This window comes from Sinocyclocheilus anshuiensis, unplaced genomic scaffold (genome assembly GCF_001515605.1).
Source record: "Sinocyclocheilus anshuiensis isolate Anshui unplaced genomic scaffold, SAMN03320099.WGS_v1.1 scaffold207, whole genome shotgun sequence".
Lineage (NCBI taxonomy): Eukaryota > Metazoa > Chordata > Actinopteri > Cypriniformes > Cyprinidae > Sinocyclocheilus > Sinocyclocheilus anshuiensis.
Window position 1 is genome coordinate 3,015,566 of NW_015551045.1, and position 19,922 is coordinate 3,035,487.

Consider the following 19,922-nt stretch of genomic DNA (forward strand, 5'->3'; position numbering starts at 1 on the left):
AAATCATTAGGATATTAAGTAAAGATCATGTTCCATGAAGATATTTTGTACATTTCCTACTGTAAATATATTAATACTTAATTTTTTATTAGTAATATGCATTGCTAAGAATTCATTTGGACAACTTTAAAGGCGATTTTCTCAATATTTAGATTATTTTTAGATAATATTTGCACCCTCAGATTCCAGATTTTCAAATAGTTGTTTCTCAGCCAAATATTGTCCGATCCTAACAAACCATACATCAATGGAAAACTTATTTTTTCAGCTTTCAGATGATGCATAAATCTCAATTTCGAAAATTTGACCCTTATGACTGGTTTTGTGGTCCAGGGTCACATATAAGTAATTTTTACATACAGTATATAATTTTAATGGTTTTTAAATAATAAAGGCTGCATTTCTTTGATAAAAAATACAGAAAAAAAACAGAAATATTGTGAAATATTATTACAATTAAAAAAAATGGTTTTCTATTTTAATATACTTTAAAATGTAATTTATTCTTGTGATGCAAAGCTGAATTTTCAGCATCATTACTCTAGTCTTCAGTGTCTCATGATCCTTCAGAAATCACTCTATGCTGATTTATTATCAATGTTGGAAACAGTTGTGCTGCTTATTTTTTGGAACCTGTGATACTTTTTTCAGGATCTATTGATGAATAAAAAGTAAGCATTTATTCAAAATAGAAATCTTTTCTAACGATATACACAGCTGCTGTTTGAGTTTGAGGTCAGTATTTTTAATTTTTTTTTTAATAAATACAAAATCAGAATACTGGCTTTGTCAAGCCAACGTGGTAAAACATTTCCAAAGCGGTTTTAATGTGATTGTGATTAAAACTTTATTTGACTGTTTCCTTGTTATATATATTACATGCATTTGCTATAGCATTAACACTAAATTATGTTATTCCAAGATACTTACAGTATAGTAACTACTTGTTAATTAATATTACTCAGTACTTCTATGTAATTAAACTGTAACCAGGACGCAAGCTGAAATCTGTTACTTCTAATAAAAATCCCTGGGAGACTGAAATGCTTGAAGTTGAAGAAACACCCTTGTACTTCTTTTCAACCTCAAGCAATTTTAAGAAGACAATGGTTTTATGAAGGTGTCATACAGTAGGTACTGTAATTATTTCAATATGAAGACAGATATCTATTGTATCCACCCTGCGCTATAGCAAAAAATTACCCTTTATTACCATTTCCCCCACAAAACCTGACATTAGCAGAGGAACACAAAGGTATTTATCCATTTCTGAAAACAAATCATGTTTTTTACTCTCTTGGGCCTTTGTTAACCTACAGCAGCATTTGAGTTCATGTTTTGTACTATAGTATAGTATAAAATCCTTTTATCTGCTATGGTTGGTCAGAGAAACTTACAAGTCAAAGATGAGGTAATGGTGACCTTCCTCTGAGATGCTGTCATGCAGCCGCACTGGTGAAGGATTGCCGGTTTGGATGGAGAATAAAAAAAGAGAGATAACATGATCATGAAGTCATTTTTGTTTCATTATTGTTTTCTTACATATACCATGCACTGCCTTGCAAGTATTCAGACTTGTTTCTGGAATTGTTCTTCCCAACAGATTTGCTACAGAACGTTTCACATAAGACCACTGAGAACAGAGCTTTAAGCTTGAAGTCATTTGGCTGATTGGTATGCACCTCAACAGGCTCCTGGCACAAATTTAGCAAAATAGAATTTATTAATTGAATCTAATTTAATATGTATGGATACCCGTTCAGAGTGATATCTTCAGATCACAGTGTTATAGAGACTAGATTTCACTCTGTTCACTCAAGTCAGCAAGTAGCCAGTATTACCATGGCAACTGCATAGCTACGCTCTAGCAACCATTCAGAGTAGACTAGCAAACGCATAACAACATGACCCAGTCATATCTCTGCAACAGAACATCAAAGAGACATGGGGCTGGTCTCGTTTAATGTAAAGCAATTTTGCCTGAGACTCATACACAGGTGTTACATTTACAATAAATGTGTAAAATATGAGGTTGTGACGTTGTGGAGGAAAGTTCTGTCACAGCAATGTATGTGTGTGTGTGTGTGTGTGTGTGTGTGTGTGTGTGTTTGCTTCACTCAATGTTTTTGCCCCCATAAGCAATGCCTTGTTTTTGTCTTGAACTGTTTCAATTTTAAACACGTATTTCTCCAGTATCCAACATTTTGTATTAGTTATGATTCGTGACTGGGGGCCAGGGTTATAATAATTTTGAATTTGAATTTGAATTTATTTAGCCATTTCTATCGAGTGTAGTTTAATTTTAATGTTTTCTAGTCTAGCAGCTGGTGTAAGTAAATCATTTATCAGCATAGTCTTGTGTTATTGTTGTCTAGAGGCACTTTTTTTGTTTAATGCAGGTGGGTTGTAAAGGTTTCAAGTTTTATAATATATTGTGTATCAAAAACTACAACTTTTAATTTTATTTTAATGTTGTTTTTGAGTCAGAAAAATAAAATGTATTTTATTTTAGTTTCAGTTTTACCTGGTAATTTTACCAGGCAAGTTTTCATTTTAATTTTCATACATGATAATAATACTACTGGGTCCAAACAGTGTCTGTGGATGTTTTTATAATACCTCAACTGACTGTCGGAGAAAATCGGCTAAAATATTCAGAATGGATTTAAAAATGATAATGTTTTAATTAATGTGTTAATTTGAACTGAGGGTCTACTACACTCTTATTGGTAGAAGAAAGCGTTAATCAAATTTACCAAAATATTCAATAAACAAACACACAGGGAGGTGGTTCATTTGTAGATGATGGGCGTTTTAAATCTCCAGAGCTTTCTGTGGGCGCAGATTGCATGTGGGCCTGTTTGTGACTTAGGCCTATACCACCAGCAAGGATCCTAGAACACGCCGGAGGCGATTACCATGTGTGCTCTATATATATTTTATATATATATTCACATATATTTTTCACATATATTTTTGAATGTTTTCAACATTCAAAATGGAAAATACAAAACAGTACATGAGCAAACAGCTGTTTTTACTATGCTGTGAAAAACATAAAATATACATCCCATGAAAATGGAGTTTCTTCATTTTAAAAGTTACATTTTTTGGAGCACGGACCATCTGGCTATGGCCATTACCAATGTCAATAGATAGATAAAAAATGGCTAAATAATTTAACAAATGACAGTTGAAATGTCCATTTTGTAATGATGTCAGCTTAAATGATCAGAAATTCTTGTTAAAAATCACCAGGTGCAGTATTTATTTTAATAATTTCACTAGGTGACACCACTTCAACATAGGCTACTTCATAAGCCAAAATTCAAAGCCACTTGCATTAAAAGCTTTAAAATCCATTCCACAATATGTAAGACATTTGCTATTCCAATACCTATGAACAACATCTTAGCATCTTAAATGCAGCACAGGTTTCTACATTATTGGCAACATTTCCTTGAATGGTATTTTTGTGTACCATATATCACAGGTCGAAAAAAGTGCATTTCCATAATATACTTAAAGTGCTCTATTTTCGCGCCCTAATTTTGTACTTAATATACTAAAAATGATTATTTAGTACTTCTTAAGATAAACTTAAGATCAACTAAGTGTACTCAACTGTGCTATTTTGGGACACCATGAATATGAATTATATAAAGATACTATCTCTGTATTTAAATTTTTTTTTATTTAGTTACCACTTGTAGTACACTTGAACCCATCTTTCATACACTAGTACACTCAAGTGTACTACAAGTGGTGACTAAATACTTTTTTTTTATATATTTTTTTTTAAATATTCATGGTGTCCCGAAATAGCACAGTTCAGTGTTTTTCCATTGTGTGAATAAAACGTAATCATGTAATCCATAAAAAGTAACTGTAATCTGATTATAAGCATTTTAAAATGTAATACAATCCAGTTACAAGTACTTACTTTTTTGGTTACACTTTATTTTAAGGTGTCCTAGTAAGTACATGTAACATGCGTAACAAGGACACCTTAAAATAAAGTGTTAACACTTTTTAAATCTGATTATGTAATCAAGATTACATGTAATCAGTTATTACCCTGGGTCGATGAGAATTCACCCTCATTCAGCCATATTTTAAACAGTGTTGGGGGTAACGCATGACAAGTAACACGTGTTACATAATTAGATAACTTTTTCCCCAAGTAACTAGTAAAGCAACCCATTAATTTTACATTTAAAAGAAATTGTAAAGAGTTACTTTTTCAAATAAGTAACATAAGTTACTTTGTTTTCCCATTTATTGACTGACAGCTCTTCACATGTTGAGAGAAACTGGAAGTGAAGTGCAGAGGCAGAGGCTCTTCTTTTAGCCTGAGGCTTATTAATTTCACTTTTGGTGTGAAACGGCCTTTTCGGTTGCCAAAAATAAAAAAAATGTTGTTATTAAAAGTAAATAATCAAGCCCAGCTCAGGTGAGAAAAAGTAATGCAAAAGTAACGTAATGCATTACTTTCCATAAAAAGTAACTAAGTAACACAATTAGTTACTTTTTTATGGAGTAACGCAATATTGTAATGCGTTACGTTTAAAAGTTACTTTCCCCAACACTGATTTTAAATATTTGTAATATAGGCCAACAGCAGCTTCTCAGCATATACCCAATATTTGGAAAACACCCCAAGAGAAAACAGTGGATTCCTGTGAAATTAACTGCGCTTTTCAAAAATACTACTCATATTTATATACATTATAATTCCCTCAAGATGATTTACCTATGCAGAAATGTTTGCTAAAGGTAAATATGCTCAGCATTAAGCAAGATAAAAGGAGGAACCTAGAAAAATCTTCACAATCTCAAGAAATGGTGGAATCAATTAAAGCTATATGCAGTATAATAAGGCCCCAGGGTCAGATGGTTTCTGTGTCGAGTTCTACAAAACGTTCTCCTCACAATTGACCTCACTGCTTATTAGCATGTTTAATTATTTTTATGAACAATCTAAATTACAATCAAGCCTCACAGATGCTCTCATTACAGTTTTCCTAAAGCCAGGCAAAGATGAACTAAATTGTAGCTCCTAAAACCTATTTCTCAGTTAAATGTCCAAAATATTATCTAAAATATCCCAAATACAATATATAATAGAATTTTATTTTGGTTTGGCCCAAATTTTAATCCCTGGATATGTCCACTGTATTTTTCATTTTCATTAATATTTCATGCTAGTACAGGAATGTGCCAAATACCTGAGGCAGCATCAGAAGAGTGCTGCACCAGTTAGCTTTTCTTTTGTCGGAAGGACTTACTGTAGTATTTTATTTAACTTGAAATCTGCAGTGTTTTGGCTGTGGTATCATTGGTGTGTGCCAGCCTGTAGGGAGTCTGTGCAGCGCATATGGCTGTGCGTTCTCCTTTAACTGGCTCTGTTTTTAGAGCTCTGTGCTCACCAAATTGCATTTAACAAGCTCCACTGTGGATGCTGTGGCTCAGCTTAGTAAGTTGTTCACATTTTGTTCACAGATGACATAAACTTGGAATGTGTACAAACGTCCTTTGTATGTTGTGTTCACTTGAATTTGGCCAAGCAATCTAAATGACTACCAGGACTAGACACAATGTCACATTTAACCACTCAAACTCTCTCAGAATTTAACAGGCTGAATGATTTTTCAAATGGTATTTAGCACCAGTATACAGTATTGTTACATCAATATAAAATTCTACAGTCCATTGTTTATTGACACTTTCTCTCCCATTGGCAGACTATTTGTGAAGGCTTGTTGGAACTATGGATTCAGAAAGCACCGAATCATAAAACTATGTTGGTAATGTCAAAACATAGTTGGCTAACACTTTTGGGAAACACACCCCTGAATAGTTTGGGTGAATATGAGATCGGATATTAACCCTGGACCAGGTGACCTTCCCTGGCACTGACAGAATTTTCCGGCAATCCGTGTTTTCACTGTTATACGATAGGGGGCACTATTACACATCTTCTGAAATAGTAAAGAATCTCTGGATCCAAAAACAAGCAAAGAAGACAGAAACAAGAGATTGTGCATATGTTAGCTACCGTGATCATCAAACATTAAATAACATAAATCATAACTGAATAAAACATTGATCCAGGAAGGAGTATAGGACTGTGAAGCTTTGGGAGTGTTGATGGATTCGAGCTACTCTGTATATGTTTTGATCATCATCCTGAATCTGATCTGGACGTAGTCTTTGAAAAAAATATGTGAACACTGATTTTTTTTTTTTTTTTACAAAACTTAACCACATTCAAATGTTGATAAAAAAAAAAAAAAGAATGCATGAAGCTAGAATAAAAGGGTTTGTTTTGTTTAAAAGCAGAGGCTCTGTTATCATGTGTTCAGATAATAATTAAGTGTAAGTTAATAAGGAGTTAATAAGACTGGGGGAACAAGGAGTTAATAAGCAGGCAATATGATATACTATCATACGATAGAAGTCCACTTGTTCTTTTAATTTGAAATACAAAAAAGACAGAAAACATAAAAATGTATTTGTTTGACAGAAAATGTATGCATGCATGTTTGTTAGTTATTTTACGTTTTATTTGGAGTTGATCGAATGTTTGGGATTGTTATGTGGAATTTGATGAATGTGGCTTTAAGTACTTTTCAAACATGCCAGTTTAGGCAAAACCATAATACAAGTGTTTAGATGAGAGTTTCATCTTCAATTTAATAATACCAACTTTTTGGAAGACTATTCTGATATCTCTACTTTGAAAACAAACTTTGATTTGGATGGGTTTGTTAAGGTCATTTCCTCTCATTTTGATGTGCTCTGAGAGCGATGAAATCCCAGCTTTCAGTCGGCCCACTCATTTGGATGATGCACAAATGAAAAACTCTCTGGAGGATTCCATCCTTTTGAGGCTGTGTGTTCGTCAAGCGCTTCTGACACAATGTAATGGTTTTCAATGAATAACACTTGATTAAAACAGAGCAACAAAGTAACTTTTGTATTTTCAGAAACTGCAAACTCTCACCATGATGGAGCGTCATCAGCATATCTATGTTTTCTTAAAGGCATACGCACATGAAAGAAACTTGACTAAAATAATGTAAGAAAGATCCAGAACAATGATTTTTAGTTCATATTTAGTTATAACATTGAGTGACTTACAGTATGTGTGTTGTTTTGGCAGAAAGAGTTATACAGGTGCATCTCAATAAATTAGAATGTCGTGGAAAAGACTGAAAAAACCTGAATGAGTAAATTTGATTTATTTTATACATATCTTTTCTCTTAATTAAGTTATAATACATTTTCAATTTAAACATTGAATGAAATATATTTATGCAATATGCTGTCCGTCAATGTTCAGTTATTTTATTAAACACATTTTCAGTAATAATACTTCACAATTTAATAGTGATGTTAAAAAATACTTAAAGTAAACATCACTCAGGAATTCAAATTAAAAATAGCATAGTATTTTATTAAGCATTACTTAACAAAATGTTAGATCATGTCTTGTCCTAAATGCCCAGTTAAGTAAAAAGTGACTTGAGCAAGGAAAAATGCCCTCTTTTAAGGTTGTCTACACTGGACATATCAAAGTGAATGATTCAAAAAATATTAGCTTTATGATAAATCTTACCACTTTTATTTATCCTGCTGTTGAAAGTAGAGTAAGTGTGTAGTATATGTCATAAATAGAATGGGGGTATCTGTTTACTGTCAACAACTTGCTGCGATATAATCAGTGCAGACGGTGTCTTTTGATTACAATGGGCTCTATTTGATTTTGACATGATGTGACAGTAAACGGAGCGTTATAATAGTTAGAATCCATGCCAGCATATACTTTTGACTCCATTCTGTTGCCTATAATAGTGTTGCCACTTTTTAAATAGTTCTCAGTCATCTGAAAATAAAGCGGCAATCTATCTATAACCTCTCAACATTATATGATCAGATAAATGCAACATTTACATTTTCACTGATACTCGGTCAGACAGGAAGTTAACATAAATAAATAACAGAATAACCTACAAGTACAAAAATCTACTAACTATAAGTAACTGCATCTCACTCTCATTAGAGTACTAGTAGACTGTTGGGTTAGGGTTAGTAGAATAAGTTGACCTGTACTTGCCAAGCTACTCATAGTCAGTAGAATGTGTGTTGGGGACATAGACTGTATAAAAACATGGACGTAGTGTCCGTGACGTCACCCGTAGATTTCCGAAGAGCGTTTTTGAAGCTCAAAAGTGGGCGGAGTCGGCCGTCGCCATCTTGGCAGCGGTCACTCCCGGATAATCGAAAATGGGCAAAGAGGCGGGAGCAGGTTGCTGAAGCCACGTCCACCTAGCTCGACGGTGGTGACAGCAGCGGCAATCCACCTGTCACTCAAGTGCCCACGCCCTTAATTATGCAGAACTTTAAGGCTTAATATAATTTAAACGGATGAGTAATAAAAAAATTCACCCCCCTCACAGTTGTCATGAAGGGCAAAATTAGCTATATAGACCAAAATCATTTTTTGAACCAGGTTGTAAACATGTTTTTTTCTGCTGTAAAGTTGGGCATTTTAACATGGGGAGTCTATGGGATTGACTCCCTTTTGCAGCCAGCCTCTAGCGGCCAGTTGATGAATTACAGTTTAAGTCACTTCCTTGTTGGCTTCACCAGAGAGAGCGGGAGGTTGCCGCTTGGTTGGGGACCATCAAAATAAAATGTGAGCAGATCAGTCTACTGATATTCTAATGACTGCTAGTTGACATGGAGTGGCAAAGTTACCTGTAGATAGAAGAGTGTCTAAAGTGGACTATCAAAATAAAGTGTTACTCAAAAATCTTTAAGACTTGTTTGCCAAATGTTGTACAGTCTCATCATACCATTACAATAGGCTATCTTAAATCCATCCATTATCTGAGCCGCTTGTCCTATGTAGGGTTGTGGGGATGCTGCTATCTTGGGCCAAATGTAATAACACCCTTAATTGATTGATCAGTCCATCGCAGGGATATAACAAACACACTCACACCTACCCGGGGGGCCTCCTGTCTCAGCAGGGATTCGAACCCCAAGTCAGTTAAGTCAGCAATTTGAAGATATAAAACATTTAAGGACAGATCGTTGGCCAAATTAGAGCAAGGAGTTGTGAAACATTGAAAATAGGAAGTGGCTCATCTCAGGAAAACCAGCACCCCAGTGATCCATTTTCCATTTGTAGCAACCGCTACAGAGAATGAAGGGACACCATCAAATATGCCAGTTGCTTCCAATATTAGACCCCATTAACCTAGAATTTCATCGTTTTGGCTCTGCTAGGGAGACAATCGATGTTCATTGCAAAATGTGAACATCGCTGGCAACTGTCAGAGACAGAGCTTGTGGCAATGCTCAATGTTGTTCTCTCTGGACATGCCCAAAGCTGGTGAATAGCTAAGAGTATTAAGATCCATAACTGGATATGGACATTCTTGGTAGCATTCCTTCCAACCGAATACCTCACAAAAGTAGAAGAACAACTCAAGGCCACGATGCAGGGTCCCCATCAATATATTAGAGATTGTGCCCAATGTCTATAAATCATTGAGCCTAAAATAGAAGGCTGATCCAACAGAAGAGAAAGCAAACCAGTAAGACTCAGAGAATTTGCCACATCTTGAAGGATGACATCTTAAATGGGTGGAGGTTCCAAAATACATTCTTTCACAATGCTTTTGGTCAATGTATGCAGGAACTAGGAAAATGCAGTTACGTTTTCCCCTAGTTAGGGATAGCTCTGCATTTTTTTTAGTTTAGTTTGTTTGAACAGTATCATACAAGTAGGCATTGCCAGGGGCAGCACATCTGAATCACTAATTTCTTAGTTATTCTTCCATATTTGATTGCATACATACTCTCTGTTGATTTCTATTTGAGGATTACGATCTATATTAGATAGATCCAATTTTAATGGCTTTAAAGGTGGGGGATAACTGCCTGGTTGCTGCCCAGGCTCATTGGAAGTACATTCCACCTTCATTTTTGCAAAACTCAAAAAACGTACCTATATGTACGAAATCACAGCAGTTTCCAGTTGGAATGAACACTAGAGGCAGTAAAAGTCAGACAGCTTTTATTCCTTTTCACACAAAGTATGGTTTACAAGCCCAGAGTTTCGATTAAAGAGGTCATGAACTGCCTTTGTTTTTTATTTTGTACTGTTCTCTGGGGTCCACATTATGTTATCAAGATTTTTACATCAAAAACATTATAATTTAGAAGTAATAGGCCATTTTCTGTCCTGTTTTTAACCCCTTAAGAACACTTCGTTGGAATAGGTGTGGCGGACTGTAGACTCGGAAGTAAACTCCCACTGACATGATTGTCTATCAGTTGTGCATATTTGACAGCGTACATTCTTCTTAGACACACGCTGCTGTGATTTAGGTAAAAAACGCATAAATAACTCAATACATAAAAAGCGATCTGTAAGAAGAGACAAAGCAATAGTGACCGCGAAATGAAAACAGTTACTCACACTTGTGTTGCGACATTACTGTCGGCACAGCATCGTGTTTTAGTTTCAATCTTTTTGAAAATCCTGCATTGAATTGTGCCTTGTTTGTAAACGAATCCGTGGTAAAATGAAGTGAACAAAGGACCAAGTTCTTACTGACGTGGCCTGCATCTTCATTAAAAATAAAGTTAATCCACTCTTTCCTAATGTTGGGGTCAGAAGGAAGGCAATGCAAAGACTGTTTTTCCCACAGCTTGGCACAGTGTCTTGTATTCGGAGCATCTTCATCTTTGGTTTCTGCGTAGACCTACGCGTTTGCCTCTCTCGTAAACACTACATGCACGAATCAGTGGGCGGGGTTAAACAGGCAGCGACGTAGAAGGCGGTGCTTATCCACACTATTACATCATAGAGTGGTACATTCCAAAATCTGTCATTTTGGCAGACTAGCTTCAATATAAACTGTTTTGACGACAAAGTTTTGAGTTCTGAAACTTACAGGATGTTTTTTATAGTACAATTACCTCTTAAATGTCAAAAGATCAAGGGAATTTTGGCTTCTCAGTTCATGACCCCTTTAAGAAAGATTCATTTTGGCACAGTTCCTTGCACAATATTATAACATGCTGTGAGATTTGAAAAATGATACTTATGAACGCTAGCGTCACATATACAGCTTTATATGTATGGGTTTTCTAACGCAGTAGGTTTGTTCAGTAGATCACATGATACGGCGTTGCTCTTGTGAAGTGAAGCGCTCCGGTACAAATACTGTGAACCTACAGTTCGACAAAACAACACGGCTACATCAGCGAATATGTTTTTGTATCACTATTGCATTCGTTAACACTGTCGGGTAGGTTTAGGGTTGGGTTTGGTGTATTTGCCAACACAATAGAGCATTAACCTTTTAGTGACACTCCCTGTACATTTGAATTCTCAATTGAACTCTTTACATATAACGTTTTTAAAAAAACACCCAAAGAGTTTGATTTGTTATCTGAAGTGTGATCCTGTGAACACCAGTAGATGACACTTTTCCTCTGACACATACATACTTCTCACTACATTTACATTTATGTAGCTGATGCTTTCTAATAGTGCATTACAAATGAGGAATTCAACAAAGTGATTCATCTTAACGAGGCAGCGACTTGACATCAGCTATAATGAAAAGTTCCAAGAATATTCAGACTAGAACAGAGATGAAAGTAAGACAAAGTAACTTTTTTAATGCATAGTTACCTCCAGGATTTCATCTGAGTTTACAGAAACAAGAAGTGAAACCAGTTTTGGGTAGGATTAGGTAGAATATGGGTTTTATAAGTACTAATAAACAGCCAATATGTTAATAATGGGCATGTTAATAAGCAACTTGTTAATAGTGTGAATTGGCCCCTAAACTAAAGTGTTAACACAAAATCAAAATGTTCAATTCATTTAATAGTTGCTTTACAGATAGAACAGATCTGAACAAACTGCATGACTGACATAGTCATAAATCATTTTTGACAGTCTATGCTACAACTGCTAGAGTGTATGAACGAGTTTTACAGTACTATAAGTGGTTTGATAGGGTACGTGAGAGAGGAAGAGTTACATCTTAACTTGTCATAAAATCCCTGGCAGGCAACTTCGAGGACTGGTTTACCTTCACTAACCACTGCAGCAACTGCCCAGGCTTCCCCATGATATCCAGTTAGTAATCCAACACTTTCAGTCAACCAAATACTTTATGTTGACCATATTGTGCCTCATTACTGAAACTTAGCTCGATCTGAATTTCATTGCCTACATGTATTTATGTGAAATCTTTGATTTAAGCCCCTGTAAATTCACCATGTTGTGTCCAAAAATATTGGCACCCTTGCACTTTTTTTCCCCAATTACCCACATTTTTACCTAAAAATGACAAAATATTTCTTCTCCAACTTTTTATTTCAGTATTACAGGACCTTTGTTTTTGCTTCAGAACAAAATGGCATTGAGAAAATTATAGACACCTTAGATTTAATATTTGATAGAACAGCAATATTCATATAATCAAGCCCTTCCTAAAACCATCAACGAGCTTTCTGCACCTCTGTGCTGTAGGTTTGGCCCACTCTTCTTGTGCAAATCAAGTTCTCCCATAATAAATTGATGCCTTCCCATAACTGCAGTTTTCGGGCCTCTCCACAAGATTTCAACGTGATTTAGATATAGACTCATTGCTGGCCACTGCAGAACAATCCAGAATTGTGTCTGCCTGGGTGCTTTTTGAAGTGCATTTAGGATGAACTAAAAGATACTGGAAGATTTGTAGAAGACTTTTGATGGAGAACCAGCTTTCTGACACCCTTTCTGACAATAGCTTGCAGACAGCATAAGAAACTTTGATTTCAAACTCTGAAGTGAATTTATCTTAACTAAAAAAGACAGGCAAACAGTCAGTAATAAAATAAGAACAAATAAATGACAAGTAATCGCACAAATAAATACAACAGCAAGATAAAAAAAAACAGTAATATCCAGGTACAAAAATACTACAGAAATGTATTTAACTGTAAAATAACACTGGACAGTCTTCACTGTATAAATAAACATTAATGAACCAGACAGCAGCAGGTTTATTTAGGCTGCTGTCTCTTTAATACTTTGTGCACAGCTCTAATAGTCCCAGAGAGTGCAGCCAGTACTGTATTTCCTGTATTGACTTTTCTGTCTTCTTGTGCTTGAATGTTAACATTGGTAAGTAAATGATAAATCACTTGTAAATGATACATTCCATCATCTGTCCCGATCGTCTTTCAAGCTGAAAGGCTTGTGGGAATTTCCCGCGATATGAGCGCAGAACCTGTGGGAATGTGTAGATATTCCCGCACAGAAATTCAAGCCCTGCACACGTTGAAGGCAAAGGCAACAAAGCAACCACAAAACATCACTGAACCACCTCCATGTTTGACTGTAGGGAAGGTGTTCTTTTGTTAGAAGGCTTAATTTAGTTTTCTTTAAATATAGAGATGGTATGGTTTACCCATCTTCCCTCAGGACATTCTACTATAAGTATTTTGTCATGTTCTGGCAAATTGCAATCTGGCTTTCTTATGTCAGTCAGTGGGGTCCTCATGGATTTCTCATACCACATAGCTCCCTTTCTTTGAGTTTTTGACAGATGATGCAAGTTGCTGGGTGAGTGCGCTGGTGCAAGAAACTGTCATACCTTGTGTCTGAAGGTTATCTTCAATCTGCTTTCTCCACAATTCGAGTAGTCCCTCACTGCGATCTTCAATCAAGTCTTCTTATGTGGCCATGTCAAGTGCTGTTGGCTACAATGCCATGAGCCCTAAACATCTTGCTAACATGAAGCATGGTGGAAAGAGGAATATCGAGATCTCTGGAGATCTCACTTGTAGCTTTGAGGTTGTCCGTGGTTGGCTACAATCTTGTGCATGACCTCAGATAGTTCTCTGGTTTTCTTTCTTTTGTTCATGCTCATTGCAGTACACAGTAACACAAACAGGAGAATGAGTCATTTTCTCTATTCAGACTGGTTGAATGCATGATTATTATACTGCAGGCACTTTCATCTTGCGACGAGAAAGTTCAGTTGCAAAGTAAAAAAAAAATAAATAAATGATATCTAATTATTTTTAACTACCTCTAGAAGATGTCAATAATATTGACCAGGCAATTTTAGGATTTTTCTGTGGAATTTGTGTTGTTTTTTTTTTTTCAACTGTACACTTACATATATGGATAACAAATGTTTTAATTTCAACAGTTTTTTGGAAGAAATTGTGCAAGGATGCCAACATTTTTGGCCGTGTACTGAACAGAAAAAAAGAAGAATGGTTTGTCATTTCTTCTTCTGGAAATCTCACATTATTTTCTCACCAAATGTTACTACCTCTGTTTTCACATACACAGAAACGGGTCTATTAAAATATATAATAGAATAGAATAGAATAGAATGGAATGGAATAGAATAGACTATAATAGAATAGAATAGAAATGTCTGTTCTCAGAATATGCATTACTATTATGAAGTAATAAAAAAACACATAATGTGATTGAATTGGTCGGCTTTTGACAGACTGACAGAAAACCTGTTAGCTCCGATGATGGATCACATGCACACTGCATTGTTTAAAAACCCATTAAAACAACAATGCAAGTACAGTAGCTACTATTTGAAGCATATAACAAGATGTGTGCCTGGCAACATGGTGTAGGAGGTGTGCGGCTGCCTTCAGGGTATATCACTGCCTCCTACTGCTCTACTTGACTTTCAGCTTTTACAATATCAGCTTCCAGGGGGGAAAAAAAAACCTTCCTTTTTCAGCTATGACAATCATACAACAATCACCATTTGTAAGGAAATTTCTTTTAAAAAAATGACAAATGCATACATAGTAGTCCATCATAATCCAGCTGTATATTTGTTTTTTTTTTGTTTTTTCATACGAATCCTCCAGTTCAGTTATTTTTAGCTTATTTTCCAATCACAATGAGAAATGAAACAGCATTTAGACCCACATTGCAAAACAACACATTTTTAACATTCACTATGATTGAACTGACATTCAATTTCAAATTCCGCCTCATCTCTGACAATTCCTACTTATATAATCTAACATGTCAGATGTTAATAACTGCACAACGGCTGTATTTGGGCACTTAGAGGTTTTTATACTGAATTTGCTCTTAACCTCAACACAGCATTCACTAGTCACCATTAGTGAATGTCATATCTAAAAGTGCCCACGTAGTTGTCACAAATGAAAATGAGTGATTGTTAAAAGGTAAAATGATGTTTGACTTGGTCCTCAAAAGTAAAATTTTTGTTCTTTACAGACTTATTAATGACTAATTAATGAGGTAATTCACATCTCACATGAGATACATAGCTATGACATGAGCCTACAAACAAATAAAAGTCACCAGTTTTGTAAATGGGGGCTTAAGATTGACTACAGCAATAAATCAACTATAAATTGAGTCCACTGCTGATGTTCTGTAGTCCCTAATGATTGCTTACAATTCCCAACCTTGATGGCGTTATTATAGCATTTGAACTGTTTGTTGGACTGATCTGTGCACCTACCCCGAGTAGACAGCTTCTTTGTGTTGATGATCTTTGCAGCATACTCTTGCCCTGAGAGAACTTTCAGACATCTCCGCACCACAGAAAAGGCTCCCCTAAAAACCAGAAGAACATGGAAGCAAGGTCTGTATGTTGAACATTTAGTGCACTGTGAATGTAAACTTCAAGAAAAAGACGCAGGTTTACCTGCTAGGCAGGCAGTAATATATTGGATTATGCAATATTTCAATGTCTGAATTGAATTGCCACCCACAAATGCAATTATGTAAGCGGTTTGACTGCCCACAGAAAAAGACTGTATGTGTGTGTGTTCAGTATGAGGGTGTGTGTGGGAGTAGAGCAGTGGTCACAAGGCCAGATGGAGTTGAAGACCCATCTCTGTAGAGGTGTTACATGCTCTCAAATCAAGAAAACAAGTATACAGTGCACTCACTCAGGAAAAAAAATGCTGTAGTACAGAGTGGGTGGATGGAAAGAGGGAAGCAAGCAGATTTTTTTGTACTTCTGCCTCAACATTTCACAGCATTGTTACTGGCACTATGTGCGTCAACGTACAGGTATCTAAATTTAAGTGTGTAACATTTATGAATGTAATTATTCATAATTATAAGCTGGCTCATTTCATTGTATTGTACTGTAAGGTGTCTTGAGATATACACACTACATATGTGTGTGTGTGTGTGTATATATATATACTCATACATACATACATGCATAACTTATCTTCTTACAGATCAAGAATTTGCCAAAATCCATTTGGGTTGTTACTGCAACTATGACTATATTTAAATCACAACTGTATGATGATTGTGCTAATACTCCACATTGTGATTTTTTTCCCCTCTCTCTGAAAGCATGAGATTGTTTTAATGCACCGCTAATGGCATAATGTTGGAATCACTCTTCAGATCTCGCCGCAGAACTTTTAAGTCATTTCCTCTGTGGATCTCCTCCACCCAGTGTCTGCTTGTTATGTAATGCAAGTTGCGTTATGTGCCTTCTTAAGTTAGGACATACTGATCATTTCTACACATACAGTGATTTCATATTATGCTACATTCAGACCAAACCCTACCAGATTTGCCTCACAACCACTTTCAGATGAAACTCATAGTGGATTTGCAGTTCTATCTATCGGGGATATTTTCCAGCTACGTTGTCCTTATTCTTTAATGGACAAGCTGTCTGACAGTTCTAACGCGCTTAACTTGAGCTGATATGTTACAAAAGCATTGCATTGGAATGAAAATAACATCTCGGGCCATTGTGCAGCTCAAACATACCTTGACATCCGTTTAAAGAAATGCAGCGATTAGAACTTACTTTCCCAGTTCCTCAAAAAGCTGGTATTCCTCTGTGAAGCGCGTGCAGGTGATGGTTGCCATCCTGGAGATGTGTGCGTTTCCTGCGTCTGATGAGAGTGTTGTGAGGTGAAGCGTTTGAAGCGTCAGGCAGGAGGGACAGGAGCGCGATCAAACGCCTGGTCTGGAGATCGTTTTCTATATCGGTAAAGTGGAAGTGGAATGAGGAAAAACGGATAGATCTTTCTGTGGCTGCCTGCGACTGGCTGCTGTCCTCCATACACAGCCCCTGTTACCATGGCAGCCGCATCCTCCTCCTCTCCTCACATGCTCACACACATGAAGCCATGCAGACAGTAAAACACACCCACACACTTTCAGTGTGCATCACACTGTTACTTCACAGCAGTCTGCATATACTGTATGAAGAGATGGCCAAAATAGCTATTTTAAATGCTTTCGGATGAAACGAAGCCTAGAGTACTTTTTTATATTTGTATTCAGTCAAAGTCCTTTCATTCAAATGCAAGCATTGCAGCATAGATTTTTACACATTGGGATGGCCTGTTATTGCCTATTGCTATTAGTAGAAATTCCCTTGCATGTGGATTTAATGATGTCTTTCTTTTTCTATATCTATAGAGGAAATAATAGAAAAGAATCAATGGACAATTTACCCAAAGTGGCTGATAGGCCTTACAGGCTCATTAGGGACAGGTTAGGGACCAGGGGCCTCTATGAGAGTCCCGACTGATCTGAGAATAAGGCTGGGTGATAGACAATATATTGAGATCAGATCAAATTTATGTCGATAACGATGATAAGCTCTGGACATTGTTACTCTATGGATTCATCTAACAGCAGACATAAATGCAACAGCCAGTCAGTGCATGTATCTAATAACTCTGCATGTTCTGCGTGTCTCTGTGTAAATGAATGGTATAGTTTTGTCTAATACACAAACTCAAACACACGTGACACTCATGGTGATTCCAGCATCTGCGTCTCAATATATGAGACATGAACATGTAAACTTCCTCTCCAGAGCTACTGTGAGAGTCACTTTACCAGCTTTATACAAAAACTACCATTAAACACACACTGAAACTCACAGATCTTCACCACAAACCGATAAAATTAGAGTTTGGTTTAACTTGAAGAAATTATGAAATATATTACTATTGTACTTCAATACCACGACTGAGGTGCCCTTGAGCAAGGCACCGAACCCCCCCGGGCACCGCAGCAAAAAATGGCTGCCCACTGCTCCGGGTGTGTGTTCATGGTGTGTGTGTGTTCACTGCTGTGTGTGTGCACTTTGGATGAGACAAATGCAGAGCACTAATTCCGAGTATGGGTCACCATACTTGGCCACATGTCACTTCACTTCACTTAAGTTACGATGCTTTTGGGAAACAGACCGTAATATTAAGATCAGTCGTACGATCGTTTACAGGTGGAGGCCACTGACATTTTTTCCCTACTCCTTTTCTGATTGTTTTTCACTAGTTTTGCATTTCAGTGTCACTACTGGTAGCATGAGGCGATACCTGGACCCTACAGAGGTTGCACAGGCAGCCCAACTTCTCCAGGATGACACACCTGAGGGCCCGACGTCCTCTAGTGGGTCCTGTGCTCACTGCCCGGCACCGTGGAGATCGACTGGCATTTGCCATTGAACACCAGAATTGGCAGGTGGCACCCTGTGCTTTTCACAGTTGAGGGCAGGTTCACCCTGAGCACATGTGACAGATGTGAAAGGGTCTGGAGAAGCCGTGGAGAACGTTATGCTGCCTGTAACATCATTCAGCATGACCGGTCTGGTGGTGGGTCAGTGATGGTCTGGGGAGGCATATCCATGGAGGGACGCACAGACCTCTACAGGCTAGACCATGGCACTCTGACTGCCATTGTCAGGATTGGACTGTCTTTGTGTTGTGATGCCCTGGTCCAGATCTCGAAGGAAATACCCCAGGACACCATCCGTCGTCTCATTACAGAGGTTGTCAGGCATGCATACAAGCACATGGGGGCCATACAAACTACTGAGTACCATTTTGAGTTGCTGCAATGAAATTTCAGCGAAATGGACTAGCCTGCTGCATAATTTTTTCACTTTGATTTTCGGGGTGTCTTTGAATTCAGCCCATCTGTAGGTTGATCAGTTTCATTTCCATCAAACAATGTGGCAACTTTTAGTTCCTAATACATTACACAGTCCATATCAGTATAGATATCCAGCAGGATATTTTTCCCCTTTGAGATCTGATGTGTTTTCAAAGTGTTGAGCAATGTAATTACATATATGTGATGTCATTGTGTGATTACATAAACAAACTGGTAAATCAGTTATTGGAACCAGTTCATTGAAATGAACTGTCCGAAAGAGCCAGTTCACGGAAACAAATTGATCTTTCCCATTTGTCTGAGGCTCTGAATTATAGGTAATAATGTTGTAAATAATGTTTAGTTTCTTGCATGGACCGATCGTTTCACTTCACAAGACCATTGCTCTCACTGATAGTTTGATCAGAGATTTCAAGCCAGTAGTTCCCAACCCTGTTCTTGGAACCCCCTCAACACTGCGCATGTTGAATCCTCGCCTCTCTTTGTCTGACACACTCATTTCAGGTCTTGGAAGCTCTACACAGCTGATGACCTGAATCAGTTGATTAGTGAGACATGCGAAATGTGCCCTGTTAAAAAAGGAGATCCGGGAACATTGTTTTGCACCGCTTACAATTAGGGCGCCTTCCACCAAGTATAATAATGAGGGGAAATGTTTTTATGCTCTTTACTACCTTAACTCCACATTGCTCCTCTTCACACATAAGCCCAATGACTGTGTGTTCTTTTCTTTGCTGCTTGTATCACATAAATGCAAATAGAAAAGTTACAGTATTACAGACAAATTAGAACATCAATAGCACTAAGTTCTTAGGTTCAATTTGCATGGAATGCGTGAATGTTTAAAATCTGTACCTTAATGCAGTGCAAGCCACTTTAGATAAAACTGTCCTCCAAATGCATACATGTAAATGATTCTTCTCTTCCAAATGAC

At 36.9% G+C, this 19,922-nt stretch overlaps 1 protein-coding gene across 1 annotated transcript in view; it reads right to left on the reverse strand.

The window, feature by feature from the left end:
- LOC107661772 (calcium/calmodulin-dependent protein kinase type II subunit alpha-like) overlaps window positions 1–17,176 on the reverse strand; it is a 42,759-nt gene extending 25,583 nt beyond the window's left edge. Inside the window, exons 1-4 of the mRNA XM_016451540.1 lie at window positions 16,884–17,176; window positions 15,561–15,655; window positions 13,238–13,351; window positions 1,398–1,452 (exon numbers count right to left, since the gene is read on the reverse strand). Of these exons, the coding sequence (XP_016307026.1) occupies window positions 1,398–1,452; window positions 13,238–13,351; window positions 15,561–15,655; window positions 16,884–16,945 (326 nt within the window). The 5' untranslated portion in view covers window positions 16,946–17,176. The remainder of the gene's footprint in view (window positions 1–1,397; window positions 1,453–13,237; window positions 13,352–15,560; window positions 15,656–16,883) is intronic.
- Between the last annotated feature and the right edge of the window lie 2,746 nt (window positions 17,177–19,922).